Here is a 17,306-nt window from a genome sequence, read left to right as displayed (position 1 = left end):
TCAATTTGCATTCAACATTTGTACTACCATTTTTTGATGACAAAACATACAATGGCATTAAAATGAGTTGAATACAATACATAATTTATGATTTATAATATACCGGATAGTGAGTATGTGTTAGTGTACAAGTGTGCATGTTTCTGCAAAAAGTACACAAAGCTGTATTACCACACATCCCCAGCTCTGTATCAGTGATTGCCTGGCTACAGTTACAAACCTTCCCGTACCTGTATTCTGTCGGTATAGTTGTCCAGCAGTAGCACCCCTGACCCAGCGACCTTCTTGGTTTCCACCATAGTTTTCAGGTCTGCTAGCAGACTCATGTGTTTGGACATGTCGGTGGCCAGCACCTGGGAAAAGGGGCAGCAGCAATTAATTAGGCCGTGTTAATTTGCAGAGTTCTCACCTGGATTTGTTCACAGCATAGGGGTCAGGTACAGAAGGGCAACTTTTGCAGCGCAAGTCGCGCATTGAGCAAAAAAAAATTGACACTCATAACCCCCTGAGACACTATTTCTCACTTATGGAGGGAGAGATTTTGTGAAGTTAAGGTTTTCCCATTGCTATAGCTTAATTCTAAAGTCATATTTTCATTTTTTGCATGATTCATGAAAGTTCTTCCAGAAAAAACACCCCTATGCTGGTTGAAAGACATCATAGGGGTCCTAATCACAGCATAGGGGGCCCCTATGCTCAAAGGGCCTGGTGAGAACACTGATTTGATTATGGATGACATCCGCATGAGCAAGAATTTTCATCTGTTTCCAAAACAAAAGGTTTTGACCATTCTGTAAATCATACAAAGCAGCTGCAAAATGAGGATACATGTATATAAGCCGTAAATTGTAAAAAAAAAGGATTGGAAAACAATGTTGTAGAATGCCAGAATGAAGTCCAAAGGAAAAGAAAAAAGGTAAAGATTGAAATGAGAATGAAGAGTCTATTATTTGCTAACATTGCTATTATTTGTTTGCAAACTCTGCTCCACACAGGCAGTAAGACTCACCATGTCAATGACCATTTTTCTGAGTGTTGACCTCTGTTTTTTGGACAGGTTGCAGAAGATGTCACAGTTTTCCTCCTGTAGCAGTTTGAAGGCCACGGCTAGGTGGTGGTTCTCCAGACAGGACTCGTCATTGTACAGAATAGCAAGTTCTGAACCTGAAACAAGGTGGGCTGGTGGTTAGGGTTGTGGGTTCAAATCCCTAGCAAGTTCTGAACCTGAAACAAGGTGGTCTTGTGCTAGGGTTGCTGATGCAAAACCTAAAGGTTCTGGGTTCAAATCCCCAGCAAGTTCTGAACCTCAAACATTGTGGTCTTGTGACTAGGGTTGCTGAAATAAAAATCTGGGTTCGAATTCGTAGTTCTGAATCTGAAACAAGGTGAGCAGGTGGTTAGGGTTGCTGAAATAAAATCTAAAGGTTCCAAGTTCGAATCCCTGAAACATCAAATCTTTGCTATGTATGCTATGGGACAGAATTGACTCAACTTACTACATTACATACTAACCAGAAAACTGACTTTGAAAAGCCAGTTTTGCTGCCCGGAAATTGTATTGGATGCCTTTACATTGTATAAGGACATCTCAAATGGGACTTGTAAGGTGTTTACTAGATACACAACCCTTTTTGACAGTTTGTGATGTCCTTAAAGATGCTGAGACTTACTTGTGACAATAAGGAACTGGTTGTTGACTCCAGGGTGATCGACATCGTGGATTGCACTGGCGAAGATGGAGGCAAGAATCTCCAGGTCTGTGAAGACATTCTAAGGGAAGGAAAACATTTTGTACTGAGTGTTTGCAATTTATAGTTAGGCTGCTTTACAAAAATTTTGATTTCAAATTCAACAATTTTTCTGATACTCACCATTGCTTTTAAGTCATATCACTTTAAAACTATAAAACTTCAATCTATAGCAATGTTACGTAATGTATTTATGTCATACCCAGGCCACGATAACGTTCCATGTTCGATATGTGTGTTTCTTCCTGTGATAACTATCACACGCGAGTCTATCGCTTATCACACTGGATTCCAAACGTTCCAAACAGATAAATTACGAGCACGTTTTGCATGTGCCAAGTGCTCATATCTGACTCTGACATTGGAATGGATGGTTTTTGTTTGGGGAACCAAATTTGGGTACATTTGGCATTGAAGATACAGGTTTGCTGTGCTTTCTTTGCTTCTTATCCATCAATCATTTGCTTGAACAGTACTGAACAGATAATAATATATATATAAAAATGCTGCCCTACCTCCAGAGCCTGCATGCCTAAGAGGTAGTGAGTGGTCTGTGTGACATCGGCAGCGTGCCGATTATTGTGGTAGGGGACCTCTCTGTGATAGTGGTCCTCTAGTGTCATGAGATATGTGATGAGCGTGTTGGCTGGAATCTTGAATGTCTTGATCAAGTCACGTTCCTGTAAATAAGATGTGCACAAAGTTAAAGTGAGGAGATCTATCTAAAAGTCCATCAATTAATTTAATTGAAAGTTTTACAACAAATAGCTTTTACTATGACATACTGTAATTTACTTTATCTTCACAGTAGCAAAAGTTCACGGTCTCTACATGTATATATAGAATACAACACGGGGTATTCCGTATCGCCCGAGGTACCAGCCCGACCGCGCGTCGGATCGCCCGACGGCCGAAGGCCGGAGGGAGATCCGATCCGCGGGAGGGCTGGGACCGAGGGTGATGCGGAATACACCGTGTTGTATTTTATTTATGTCATACCCACCCAAGAAAACACGCCTTTCAATGCAAAATGAGCAGAAAGTTGGTGTCCTTAAACCCAAAAAGTGCAACAACATCAATTCCAACGTCCGAATTTTGCATTCGAATTTTCGAAAGCGTTGCACGCGGTTAGGGCGAAACGCGTTCGAATCGTTCTATGGAACATTTGGAAGCCCCGGGCCGTACGCGTTAAGAAGCCCCGGGCCGTACCGCTAGTTACCACACGGGCCGGAACACCCGTATCGAACGTAATCGCGGCCCAGGTAGGACATAAATCATATTTATCACATCTGCTTAGGAAATGACTCTTATGGCATAACCTACCTGGAGGATGGTATAAGTGACGGCAGTTAGAGCTCTTCCATTGGTCAGTGTGTCTATCTTAAAACAGTCAACTCCCCACTTGGACATGTCCATTTCCTGAAAAACAGCATCATTTTTTATTGTTAGTTTGTTTTGAAGAAGAAGAAACTGAGCAAAAACAACATGTTTTCCTTCTGTGAAGGTCAACATAAAAAATTCTGAGTGAAATCAAGGAGGTTATAAAGCTCCTTGGTGAGATTACGAGGAGTGGGAATGTCACCTTTGCCAAATCGTCCTCTCTGTCCGCAGAAACCTCCACCCCAAACCTGGGCACAATCCCTGTGAAACTGTTGGCGTGTCTTAGTTTTCTCAAGCCTGGAGTAGAAAAGAGACAGAACAACATCAACAAAACAGTCCTACATGTACCAACCTGTCTACAAGCAGTGAACAGTTTCATCAGGTTGGGAAGTCACTGAATAAAGAGACACTTGTCCGCAACCAAGAGTTTTATTCAGCTATCTGTCACCTTCCTTAGCAAAAAAAAACAGTTGCAGAGAAAGAGCCTCTTTATTATATCCACAACATCTGCTATGTGTCAAAATGGACTTCATTCCACAAAGATTTACACCATGAACAGATACTGATTTAAAACATGTACATCAAACATGCCACGTATGGAACATTTGAGCTTCAAATCCAACACTGTGGAAGAGGTATGGGTTAATTGCACAACTGACTGCATGGTGCTCTTGGCAAAGTAGTCTGAAATGTTACTAACAACACCAATGTCATTGTGTTAATGAATTCCCTTAATCCTTCATGCATTGGACCACAATATCAGTTAGCGATGGCTGTTAGTTTGGCTCATAAAGTCCCGTGTTGTTGCAGATGAAATTTTACCACAATGTTAAACCTACACATTTTTCAAAGCAAAAACTTTGTAAATGTCTCCATCTGTTTTGTGAAACATATTATCATCAAGACGTTAACATTCTAATGACACTAAGTCCATGACAGTTGTTGACAATCGCGATGATGCTGTGAAAGCAAGCAGCAGAAGCGAGACACCACCATTAGCCGAGTCAGTATGGTGTACAGACTCACCAGACTCAAAATTGGTCACAGACTCTGGCATGATGAGAAGGGCTACAACAAAACAGAGAAAGTAAGAAATCGTGACAACACCAACGATTGATTAGTTGTTTGATGAACCTGACTCTTTGGGGGGATTTTTTCTTTATTCCTAGCCCTGATGCAGCCAATGACATTATCTCTTAACACCAAGGCTATGCATGGACTTGTTCTGAAAACATTATACATGTACATAACCATCATAGTTTTTTTTTCCAATCAATGCATAAAGTAATGATGAAATGAACTTGAAAGTTGTATAGTAGGAAGCCAAAAATACATCCATAAATAGTTTCATCAGGTTGGTAAGTCACTGAACAAGGAGACTCTTTACCGAATTAAAAGGTTTTTCAGCTGACTGGTTTTGTTAACCAAAGTCAAAAATGAAGTACAAAACCCGAGCTAACCAGTAAAAGTGAACGTCCACGAGTAACCAACATCAGTCATTTTTTTCTTGAAAAATAAGAAAATAAGAACTTATTTTGCCAGGATCCTTTCAAACAACTAATCAACTTGAAGACTTGAATTTTAGAGAAGACATTTTGCAGCCTTACCTGAAACATGAGACAATGGTCCTTTTGTTCTCCCCGGGGGTTTGCTCTCTTCAGGAGAGTCCTTCTCTGTTGGGGAGGGGAGGTCGATCTCTTGCTGTTTATCTGCAAGGAAGGCAAGACAGAGACGTCAGTTACAGAGCAAATCTTGAAAATCACAAGCAAGTTGCAAGTTGCATGTGTTTTTTTCAAGCCCCAAACATCTACTCATACCATTAATATACCAGCTGGTCACATATACAAACATGTGGATGGTAAAATCAGCACCAAGGGAAGAACCCAGCTATTTACAGTACATTCTTTAACATAAATAAAGGATTCTGTTTTTTTTTTAAAAAACTGCATCCTTCACAGGCAATATACATTGAACTGTAGCAACTACCTTCGACTGATGGTGAATTCAGCACCAAGGAAAGCACCCAGCTGTTCATTCTTAAACAGAAAGGTTTCTATTTTCTATTGAGAAATGGCAATGTATTTTATTTTTATTTTATGTTGTAACTACTACATTGAATGGATGGCAAATTCAGCACCAAGGACAGGTCCAGCAGTTTATTTTAAGTGGCTCAAATGTACATGTTTCTCCTTGCTTTCACGAAACAACACAAAGGTATGCTAAGTACTTTGTGTTTCAACTTTATAAAACGGATTGTACATTCAGCACCAAGGAGAGGTAGCACTGTTAAGCTTTCTCACTGTTACCTTTTCTGTGTTTCGACTTTCTTTCCAGAAATGAAAAAAACCTACACCACACTTCTTCCTATACCATCTTTCCCATGAATATTGTACTGCAAAAATGCCATGTATCCTTTGTAAGTTATGTGTAACAGAAGACAGACATACCTAAGAAGGTGTTGCAAATAAACTCGGAGACTTGGTTTCCTGATTTGCTTGTTTCTTTGAAGTGACTCAGCTCTCTGTTCAGCATTCTTTTGAACTGGGGGAGGAAAGGTGAAAGATTAAAGGTTAGACCCCATCCAAAAAAATTCTTCAATTGAATTCAAATGAAGGTAAACATAGTGTAACTGTTTTATTCATGCTAAATAATATCTACTGATCCAATACAAATTTATCAGTTTCACTACAATGTTTTTTTTCATATTTTGCTGTATTTTCATAACTAGGAAGTCAAAGAAAACATTCTAGATGTATATATTTTTCAGAATTTGTTAGCACAACAGCTATTTTAATGTGATTTGTAATTCATACAATAATTATATCATAAAAAATTCCAACACACAACTTCTAATTCAAATTTTACTTTATAAGATACAAATGTGTAACAACAAGGAGCATGAAGTACTTACTTTACTAGAAGCCATCTCACTAACTGATCTATGTGTCTGTATGGACTCCAGTTGGTCTAAACACCAGTCCAACTCCTCTAATGTCTCCATCGCTAGTCTACTTTGGTTCTCATCTGGAAAAAAACAACAAACCAAATCAGACAACATGAAACAGTCTTACGGTCTCATTGCCAATTGGATTAGTCATGAAAAACCTAGAGCTCCACGAAAAATGGACGTATTGTTTTTGATCTGTATGTGTTTGTGTCTGTCTGTGTGTGTGTGTTTCCGAGGGTTATGGATATGGTTGGGTTTAGTGTGTCCCAGAGTGAGAAAGTCATTAGTCACTTCTACATCTGGTAGGCATGCACTGGCTGCTTTCATATAGGTGTTAGTCGTTACATGACCTCCTCAAAGGCTCTTGCTCTTGCACAATATAGGAGATTGCATCAGCCAATTTAGTAGTGCACCAAATAGCAAATGGAGAGCTTTTGTTCATGAGAGATTTCTAACCCTTGTTAAAATTGGAGACACCATGGCAAGACTTAATATATTATGGTGGTCTGAGCTCTCTGAATTGTTGTTTTGAATTTTTTTAGGTAGGAAAAAATTTATCATCTTTCGAAAACAATCATGTGGTGCAGCAAAGGTATAAATATGTAGAGCCATGCATCCATATTAGAACGTTAATTGGTACTATTTAAACTACTGTACCGCTGGTTAATATGTAGGAGTTAGGCAAGCACCGTCACCATCACCCACCTGGTACCGTTAATTTGTTATTACTTGAGCTACTTGTTCCCTGAGACGGATGTGACTGAGACCCAACAGATGAGCGTCGGCTGCTGCAAAAACACACAAATATTGGATATGATTTAATACTAATTATTAATAATGTATATGCTTCACGTGACACATGACACAAGAAAAAGGTTGTTAAGGTTGGATGTACACTGTGTTGTTACTATCATATTAAATGGATGGCCCATTCAGCACCAAGGAGAGGGCTCAGAACCACTGTCTAATTTTCATGGTACAAATGTACCTACTTTTCTTCACAAAACAATTATTTAGGTTACACATTCTGTGTTAAAACTATCATCTTCAATGGATGGTCCATTCAGCACCAAGGAAAAGACTACACTGGGTTTACTTTCCCCATAAACTACTGTTACGTAATTCATGATTTTTTCACAATACCTTTCATAAAATGATACTGATGAAATACCAAAAGGTCAGTCTGTTAGTTCTAGAAGAAAACAAACTGAATTTGGCACTAACCTGGATGCAGGAACGTTTGTCAATGAGATGAAGTTGTTCCTAACACTACGCAGACTTGCTAACACCTGAGGAAAAAATGTCAAAATATTTGCACTGGAAACATAATGCTATCTTTTTTCTAATAAAAAGTTCATCCTATCTGGTACACAGGACATTACTTTCCACATATATAACTCCCAACTATAGTCAATTTCTTTATACTCCAAAAGCTAGACCAAAACATCCATACATGACTATATTGTAACTCTTATATCAATAATAGTTTGTAGTTAATTTTTAATTGTAGGATAGTTTAATTTTGTAGTATTGTTGTTCCCATACATTGTGTACCATGTAGGATTGAAAAAAAATGAAGAACCAATTGATTAAATTGATGTAGCCTTACCGAAAAATTTTTTTCTGTACAATTGTATCAGTACTATCAAAAAGTTCATGACACCTTAATGATAATTACATGTACTAGATGTAACATAATTACATGCACAAGATGTTTGTCTATTGAATCAGTATTTTACTTTAAGCTGAACAGTATACAGCAGAAATTGGACCATTTCAGACTGTAAAACTACGAAACCCACCTGTGCAAATGGGGTAACGATGAGATCACTCTCGTGCCTGGAAGGTCAAAGGCATGAAAATTACACTCTCCAGTCTGGAGGAAACCTAGTACGTCATTCGGGACATGCAAGATACATCCGCAGTGTAACATAAGCAGCACATTCGAATACTCATTACTTGAAGATGAGATATCCTGAAAGCAATTTCATCCATGGCAATATTGTGTTACATTCAATAACAGCCAGTGGGTGGGAAACTCAGGCAGCAACATGCATTTGTTTGACATGCAATAACATCACATCACTGGTATTTTGGGGAAAACAAGTATCATCATGGTAAAAACCAAGATTATCTCCAAAGACATGCTTGCTTCCGAAAATCTTGTTATTTCTGAATAGATTGATGATAATGTTTCCTCAGCTCATATTAAATGATAAAAGTATTAAAACTAATAAAGTACAATTCATGTATTACAAAGCCACCATACATTTCAATATTGGCTGTTCAATTGATTATCTACATAACTGTTTTCCTTGCCTTGTATTGGAAAACTTGATTGAAATGAAAGTTAATGCTGTGACATTTCTTGACAATCATTACTCAGTGCCACCTTCACCAACCTTAAGATTCACACTTTAAGTAACAGAAGTGTAATATTATTGTAAGAAAGGTTGAGTTATTTTTGCCTGGAGACCCCAGGACTCGCAGTGTGTAGTGAGTGCCATGCTACATGCTGTCCAGAAGAAACAAACCAAAGTGACAAAAGAAAAGTGACAATGAGAAGTCATGAGGATTTAGCAGAAAGAGGAAAAGAAAGTAGAAAGGAAAGGGAAAGGTCCGCAACTCTTTCTACAGTAACCCCTAATGCATTGCTCTATTAAGCCATCTAGTCATCTAAAGTCATGCAGACTTAAAAGCATTTATTGGCCTTGAAGCAAACCTTGAAACCTTGTTGGCAACAAAATTAATGTTTTGATCATTCTCTAAGGTAGATTGGGGGATTTGAAGGCACTGTGGACAAACAGTGACCTGATCGTGCTGCTACTACATTAACCTTGCCACACACTTTATTGGTAGAGAGCAAAACAAGAAAAATAATTGTCTTGCAACCTCAAAAGAAGGTCTCATACACAGATATCATAAAAAGTCCAGGAGTATTTAAGAAACACACAACTATAGCTAAACATGTAGAACATATCGGTTAGGGAGAATGCTAAATATCCTTGTTTCAAGATTGAAATTTCGTACAACTGGACCTAGCAAAAAAGTTGTGTTTCCCTACTGACCCTAGAAAAAACTGCCTTTTTTGTGTGGACCCTGAAAGCCAGATAGATTTTTCAAGCCGATTGATCTTTTCTAGCTCCATGATCTGACACCCAAGTGATGAAACATTGTACATTGATTTTCCAACACTAAAAATATACATTAAATGTCCTCATGCATTTACTTAATTGTTTAACTGTATTGTGTAAGTTGGATCACTATACAAATGTAGATCGCCAAAGTCTGGAAAAAAAACAAACTAATCCACACCTACCAACCCTAATTTTTTTCAGGACTGAAACAGGGAACACAACATTTTCTCTCTAGGCCCTAGAGAGGAATTTGTGACTTTTTTAAAACACCTGGACTTTTCAGGACATCCAGGACTTGTACCAAGTCTTAGTTTTTGGCCATTAACTGTTAGATATAAGGGCAAACTGGGAGGCACGGCTAGAGCAGGGGTGTGACGGAGAGGAGGACTTACACACTACTGGCAATAGAGGACCTCCGTGAGGATGGGAGCTTGTTGGGCTGGGGTTGTTGACATTGTTGTTGTTGACATTGTTGTTGTTGTTGTTGCTGTTGAGAAGTCCTGTGGGAGTGGACAGGGTTACATATACACATCACATGCACAGACAGATAGTGTGCAAACAGATAGACAGGGCCCGTTCTTCTTTATTTTCCTTTGCAGCCCTGATGTTTTACATAGTATCTGCTATCACTAAGGACAAAAACTGATGTGTGTAGAAAAGATTGACCAGTCTGATTTCTTGCAAATATTTTGTGTTTGATCAGTAGACCTAGACGCAGGTTTACTTGAGTTCAAAGTTGTCACGCATGTCTTGAACGTAGCGGAAAAGTGCCATATCCTTTTGTTCACCACCGCTCTGAAATCAGAGTACAGTTTCACCCATCACCAGCATTGCTTTGTGCCATGCCAACAGCTTTCAGAAATAACGAAACGTTTTGCAATCCCAGAAATGTTCTGATTGACACCTTCAGTCTGCTTTTGTGGCAAATTAATGAATGTTGAAATTGCATCTTCTCCCTTATTTCTAATGTGATATTCTCAAGAAAAAGTTGAGTCGATCTATCTCCTCTTTTCTCAATGCTGCAAAAACGTTTTTCCCATACTACACATTTCAAAAGTGATACTAATCTGCAGCTAGGGTATTTTGTTGGATGAGTTCAACCTGGTAGTTAAATCACACAGCTGGTTAGAGGACAAAAAGCAAAAATCATCACTCTTAAGAGAGGATAACATAGGCTATTAGGTACTACTTGTGAGTATCATCTTCAAACACTTGTTCTACAGAGTATGAAAGTTAGAAAAATTCCCTATAGTTTGTCTAGGAATAATTGTTTTGAAACGCATTTTTAAACTGCAAGTTCGAAAAAATTTGTATATTTCAACAACTATTTTCAGAATGACATTTTCATTAACTTTGAAACTCGTGTATTCCCTTAATATATTATGATCTGATGACAGTTTTGGTCAAATATCAAATTAACAATCTTTTGCCTAAGACTGTTATTATAATTAAATTACTCTTAAAAGGATCTAAAAAAATGCAAATTTCTGTAATTTCTGATTTTTTTTGCGGTACTTTTATGTCCAGTTTTTACAGTCACTTCTACAAAAACTCATTACCGTAAGACTGCGAACTTTTGCTACCGTGGACATTAAGCGATTTACTGTAATCATTGGATGTACTCTCTGCGTTGTCTCCAGCACATGAATGGATGGTGAATTCAGTACCAAGGAGAGGATTCAGAACCACTGTCTACTTTTCTTGGCACAAATGCTTCAACTTTCTTTCACAAAAATGATACAAACTTTTGCAACCGCGAACATTAGGCGAATTACAGTATAAGCAAGAACTACATAATTGAAAATGGCCAGAATCAATAACTGCTTTCTAGTTATCAGCCACCCTTTGCTGAGATCATGAAACATCACCAGAGATGACAGAGAAGAAGATTCTATAGACAGTTGACAGATAGGAGGCAAGCGACAGAAATAGGTTTCCCTGAAAGTGTGTTACTAGTTAGTAATATCATCATCATCATTGTTGTTATCAACTATGTTTAATGACAGAAGAAAACAAATTAATGTTTCCTTGTAGTAGATTGTTGTTGTTTTTTTACTTTACAAGTGTAGCCTTTTTTGTGACTTCAATGATTTGTTGAATCTTTGAGACAACAGCCAAATATGTACTTTCTAGTCAAATGGCTGATTCTTTATTTTCTGACAATTAATTACAACTCTTTGTTCAAGTTTTCTAAAATCAGTTTTCTTCTTTAAGCTCAATATTGATTTTTCAAAGAGAAGATGATTCATGTACAGTCAGTTCTACATAGCCAATTACTGAGTGACTCAATGTTTAAATGCATGATTTGTGAGAATGATAGCTTCATTGGGTAAGATCTTCAATAGGAAAAATTGCGTTCCACAGAGCCAGACTGTTGCAATTTGTGATATGCTGCACTGGTTTACAATGATAGTCAATTTTTATGCGACTAACAAAGCAACAATTCTGTTCCTTTCAACTGCAATGTAACAAACCGTCTTTGTCATGCATGTATGTTTCCACAGGACAAAGACTCTTTTGGGCAATTAAATGAGCTACATGTACCATCATTGGTCATTGACATCATTAAAAGACCTTAAAAAGGGCACCAACAAAACAATTGTTGGCCGAACTTGAAAATCATCGAAAAACCAAGTATGAGGGGACCCTGAGGGGCATTGAAATATGATTCATTTGAAGATTTTGGAGATCATAAGAATATCATTGAGAGGTCATCCATTTGGAAGACCTTGGACATCATTGAGCTCTCACTGTTGATGAAAGGTTTGTCAAATTCTGAGCCCCCATTGGTCATCGGTTGCTCTAAAGTATAGTCTCTGTGGAGTTCCCATGATAAACAACTCTGACCTTCTTATGACCTTCACATGACCTTGTCCGTCCAATTCACGTCAGTTTACACACAATAGAGTCACATGCTCGTAAATCAAATCACAAAGAAACATCCTGCCTACTCACTCGCTAGCGATGGAGGAATTTCTGGACATAGACTTGGGTGACAGCTCGAATTCACTGTCCGACCTGTAGAGAAAGGACTCCCTTCGCTGGGGGAAGTTGGCCTGCAAAAACACAGGGGGAAAAAATCATCAGTTAGTATAACGATAACGAATGATCAGAATTGATGAATATAAACAATGAATATACTTTAACTCTGTCTCTCTTCAGTTCATGAGAATGTTTGGTACATGGACTTTCAGTTTCTTCACAAGTTTAACCGAAGAGCTTCAGAGTAAAGCTTAATTTGGTTCAACCATGGAAATTGAGGATCTCAACAATGTCTGCATCTTCCATGGCATCAAACCAGTACTGTACTAACAGTGCCCTCTTTTATTACAACTCATTTTGACTGTGAATCAAGACAACACATTTACTGGATATCACTACTAACTGCATACATGTACCATCGAAACCACTGGGAATGTTATCTGCCATTAATCGTACATAGCGCAAATTGAAACGGCCTCAAAGTGAGAACAACAATGTCCACATACTCCAGTGGACATTAGCAAGCTTCTTCAAATTAAAGGACCTTTTCTGAGTAAAAGAATGCTAACTTTGGATGCTAAAGAGCACATTTGTCTCAACAAAATATCAAGTTTAATCCAAATCAGTATGAGAATGTATTTGGATTTTTTCCATGGCTATAATATCTTCCCTAAGGACCAATGACAAGACAAGGTTAACGACATTCCGAGCACCTATCACCATGGCTTACCTCCACCACCTCCCAACAATGAGATAATCCCCTCTTTACCTCCGGCAACACAACTCTGCACAGTTTGCACATTTTCCCGGGGCTCTCTCTAACGTAATTATGAGGCACCGACGTCGAAGCAGAGCTTTTATGCCCCCTTTCTGGGGCAAATTTCGTCACCGATGTTGTTTTTCAACTGACAGGTCCGGTAACTCTATCCCTGTGTTTGTGTCACCGCAGGTGTGTCCAGGCACGTACGCCGGATGGTCTGATGTTAACGACCTTCTTTCAACCATTAGCTATTACGTCAATACCAACAAAAAAACATTCGAGATGCGTCCCTGGGGACATCACATCAGCATCCGATCCAGAATTTACGTTTTCCGCAACCATTAACGACCCAAAATAGGTTCAGACTCAGGACTCTGCAAGAAACTGACAGAGTCCCCTGACATCTAAAGCCATGCACCTGCTGGCAACAACCTCTCAAGGTGGAAAAATAAGGTCCCGTTTGTGTTAGACCAGGTATTGTTGTCAGGTGTGTCACGTCATAAGGGGCAGATTTACAGGTTCCAACAACACGTATTGTGTGTGATTTAACATTGTTACTACGCAGCCCCTGTGTGGCCTAGTAACAGGGCCTGTGTTGTGACATAAGATCTAGAAGAATGTACATGTATGAATGGTTGTTTTGGTCTAATCTGATTGATTGATGTGGCAAGTGCTTCTGCTCATCAGGTTAGGCCACACCAATTTAATTTGTTGGTTCACAGATTGGCCTGCTTATTGTTTTCCTGATCTGTAAAAAAAAAACATTTCAGCCTCTGAATCAACTCCAAATTGCTCATATTTTGGCTCCAACAGCTCAAGGAAGTCACTTCTCTTCCAAGTCAGTTTTTCCATCTATCAATGCAGTGGTTTGATTAGAATTTTGAAATTCATTATTTCAATCAATTACAAACCATCCTGGTGTGTTGATTTCATGGCTCCTATCATTAGCATAGCATTTGGAGCTACCATAGGATGCCTAGCCCTGTTTTTTTTTCCTTCAGATTTTTTCTGACAAAAATCTGAGAACCAACAAATCAGACTGGTGGCCTAAAGGACAGATTTACAAGTTCCAACAACACCTATTGTGTGTGATTTAACATTGTTACTATGCAGCCTCTGTGTGGTCCTAGTAACAAGGTCTATGTTATGACATCAGAAGAACGTATGAATGGTCAGCTAGACTTGTTATGGTCTATTCTGATTGATTGATTGATGGATTGATGGATTGATTGATGTGGTGGGAGCTTCTGCTCACGTAACACACAGCACAGTTACAATGCAATTGTCCGCCCCCAAATTTTCTAGACTAAAGAAGTTGATCAAATAACTGGGTAGCTTTTTAATCCGCTTTCAAGCTACTATAAGCTAGACTAGACAGTGATTGGATCAGAGAATAACCAAAACCTGCTTGACAAGTTTTAAAAAGTGTGAATAGACAATAATTATTATTATTATTTTTAATGACTGGTCCATTCATTTAGTTGCTTGCTGTTAGTTCAAAGACTCAGTCAGTCATCAACACCAAATTTATCCATACTCAAGGTAAGGCTACTTTTATTCACTACAACTGCCTGATACAGTACATGTGTTAGCAAGCTACATGACAATGTACATACCATGTCCATGTGTACATGTAACTTTGTGCTGAGCACATAATGGAGATGGTTTGCTATATAGACTAGTTTATATCTATCAGGCTGACTTACATTGACTTGCTGAATTACATGCGTAAGCTCTTAGATAACACAAAATCTAGCTCTATCATTACATAAATGTCAATTGGCAAAAAGATCTGTTGATATTCATGGTTCTTCAGTTTGGAATATGTACTTCAGTTCTCAATTTCCTGCAATTTGTTTGACAGTGAGAATCCTGAGCAACTGCCAGGTTACTAAACGTTCTACACTAAGGAACACACTCAGCTGTCCTTAATGTTTCTCAAAAAGTTGCCTACAGCACATTTGTCTTTTAAAGTAATCTTTTAAGTCGCTAAGTGTACTTACAGATCTCCATCAAACCTCAGGATGTCCCAGAAACTAGAGAGCACACTCAGTCAGACGGTACAATAATGTACACTGGGAAATTAAAGCCTGGAGAGATACCATCCCATTTGTGACATACCTGATATAACGTCCAGGTATAAAGTGATGGTACCTGCGTTTTGTCACGTAGACCAGCGGCACAGGGTAATATCATAGTAGGTAAATCAGAACAAGGAACATGTGTCCGGATGTAGATTTAAAATACCCTTAGGACGGGTGCAATGGCCTTAGGTTAGGAGTAGAACTTGTTTACAGTTGACCTTGCATTCCACAGGTCATTGACCAGGACCTACTGATTTCCACTCATTACTTTGCCAAGAACATTATGTTTTCAGAGGCATTTGTGTGTGTGTGTGTGTGTGTGTGTGTGTGTGTGTGTGTGTGTGTGTGTGTGTGTGTGTGTGTGTGACTGTGTGTCTGTCTATAAACACATAACGTATTTCGTCATGCCGTATGCTGGACAGACATGATAAATCGATTGTGACAGGCATTTATTAGTGTAAGAACTTGAGCTATCTACATTGACAGGTACTATCAGACACAGGCATCTAGTGCCTAACCACTGTCAGAATACATATTGGCTTTGTACCAAGATGTCTGTATGTCGGTGAAAGTCAAACATCCAGGTAATAAGATACGCCAAAAAAACAGTTACTCAAGCAACTGGATATGATGTTGGAAACAGTCCAAAACCATATCCAGTTGCTTGAGCAACTTTTTTTTTTTTGGCGTGCAAGTTGTCTGTTGAGGTAATTTTCTTCAAGAAACATTTTTTTTAACGTCAATCTTAGACTCACCTGTAGAATAAGGCCTGAAGATGGGCTGGCCGCCTCCAACGGACTGCGACTTGGTGGTGGACCATTCTCAACATCAAAACTGTGGAAACAGATACATATACATTAGTCATGCCATCTAGCAGTAATATTCAGAACTGCAGTAGGTACATCAGCATGCAACACCATGTACAAGACGACGTTGAAATACATGTATCACGCACCAGTGCAAAATATCTCTGCAAACATCATTTTGTACCATTATGCTCTTAGCTACTTCCTCCATTGAGATAGTCTAAGCTTCATGATTTCATGTTCCTGGATTCCGTTCCAGGGAAATTTAGCTGGCATTCTGACAGTTGTTGAATCCACATTGATCTGTATACTACTGGGCTTCAAATATTAAGTACCCAGCTACAATGTACAACCTGCAAAACGCTCACTCAATATGTAATAAATGAATCACAAATTGCAATGGAAACTGAGGTGTAATCTCATGTCCTGAAAGACTAAAGACACTTCTTGAATAAGAGCTTGAGGGAAGTAATCTCAAAGCAGATGTTGGAGTGGGAGATGGTAACATTTCGTGGCTGCCAGCAATTTCCCCCGATGATATGAGGGAGGTAGGTGGCTTTCAGAGAATATCAGCAGTCAGTAACAAGAATTAGTCCTTTATTAGCTGTCAAGGAGGTCATGTATTGAGAAACTCCTGTGAAAACAGCGAGCGCTACCAAATGTGGACATGATTAATGACTTTCTCCCTCCGGGACAGACCATATCCACTACAACCTGACCTAAGTGCCAATGTGGAAACACAGACACACACACAGACAAACCAAAAACATTATACTTCCATTTTTCATGGAGGTTAAAACATTACAATCTCCCACCCGAACACCTGCTTAGATAGTGACAGACGTTCTGCCGCAGTAGCTTTCCTGTGAGACCACCACTAGTGTTGACATAACAGTTTGACATCCTGCTTCAGGGGCAACCCTCAGACAATACTTCACCCACTGGAGAAATTCCACTCAACCAATGATGCAAGTATCACAGCCATTTTCTGAAGTGCATGCTTGCACAGGTTTATTCAGTTCATGAAAGTAAGATACAGGTTGACAATTAGTAGAGTAGGAGGCTCTCCATGTCCATGTTCCAGGTTCTTCTATAATTGTACATGTACATGTGGATGCTATACAGGCATCACTCAACTGTTACAGCAAAATATTGCCACAGTTTGCTGACGGTAACTTGTCCAGAGTGCGATGGAAAAAATCTTTTTGTTGTGCAGTCAAGCACACACACAAACACGCACACACACACACACACGTAACTCTCACACACACACATACACACACACTCCCCCCTCACACACGCACACACACACGCACACACACGTAACTCTCACACACACACACACACATATACACATGCACGCACACACAATTGCACACACTCCTGCACTCCACCCTCAAACACACACACATACACTGCCATTTGTTATACTTGATGATTAACATAACATTACACATATTGT

General features: G+C 39.0%; 1 protein-coding gene across 21 annotated transcripts in view; it reads right to left on the bottom strand.

Annotated features, from left to right (window-relative positions):
• Window positions 1-17,306, bottom strand: part of LOC109475178 (cAMP-specific 3',5'-cyclic phosphodiesterase 4C-like) — a 222,234-nt gene that overhangs the window by 4,799 nt on the left and 200,129 nt on the right. For 17 of the 21 annotated variants that reach the window (XM_019775723.1, XM_019775727.1, XM_019775726.1 and 14 more), the window contains 16 exons: window positions 15,794-15,872; window positions 12,168-12,268; window positions 9,605-9,712; window positions 7,878-7,914; window positions 7,300-7,364; window positions 6,781-6,863; window positions 6,040-6,152; window positions 5,576-5,669; window positions 4,736-4,837; window positions 4,155-4,196; window positions 3,331-3,425; window positions 3,072-3,167; window positions 2,264-2,428; window positions 1,671-1,770; window positions 1,010-1,164; window positions 231-353 (listed from right to left, as the gene is read on the bottom strand). In XM_019775723.1, coding sequence (XP_019631282.1) covers window positions 231-353; window positions 1,010-1,164; window positions 1,671-1,770; window positions 2,264-2,428; window positions 3,072-3,167; window positions 3,331-3,425; window positions 4,155-4,196; window positions 4,736-4,837; window positions 5,576-5,669; window positions 6,040-6,152; window positions 6,781-6,863; window positions 7,300-7,364; window positions 7,878-7,914; window positions 9,605-9,712; window positions 12,168-12,268; window positions 15,794-15,872 — 1,558 coding nt within the window. The remainder of the gene's footprint in view (window positions 1-230; window positions 354-1,009; window positions 1,165-1,670; window positions 1,771-2,263; window positions 2,429-3,071; window positions 3,168-3,330; window positions 3,426-4,154; window positions 4,197-4,735; window positions 4,838-5,575; window positions 5,670-6,039; window positions 6,153-6,780; window positions 6,864-7,299; window positions 7,365-7,877; window positions 7,915-9,604; window positions 9,713-12,167; window positions 12,269-15,793; window positions 15,873-17,306) is intronic. The other 4 variants (XM_019775716.1, XM_019775721.1, XM_019775717.1 and 1 more) reach the window with 4 other exon arrangements.

Source organism: Branchiostoma belcheri, unplaced genomic scaffold (assembly GCF_001625305.1).
Source record: "Branchiostoma belcheri isolate BF01 breed outbred unplaced genomic scaffold, Haploidv18h27 scaffold33, whole genome shotgun sequence".
Lineage (NCBI taxonomy): Eukaryota > Metazoa > Chordata > Leptocardii > Amphioxiformes > Branchiostomatidae > Branchiostoma > Branchiostoma belcheri.
The sequence above is the reverse complement of the archived record's forward strand: the minus strand, read 5'-3'. Positions and strand labels throughout refer to the sequence as shown.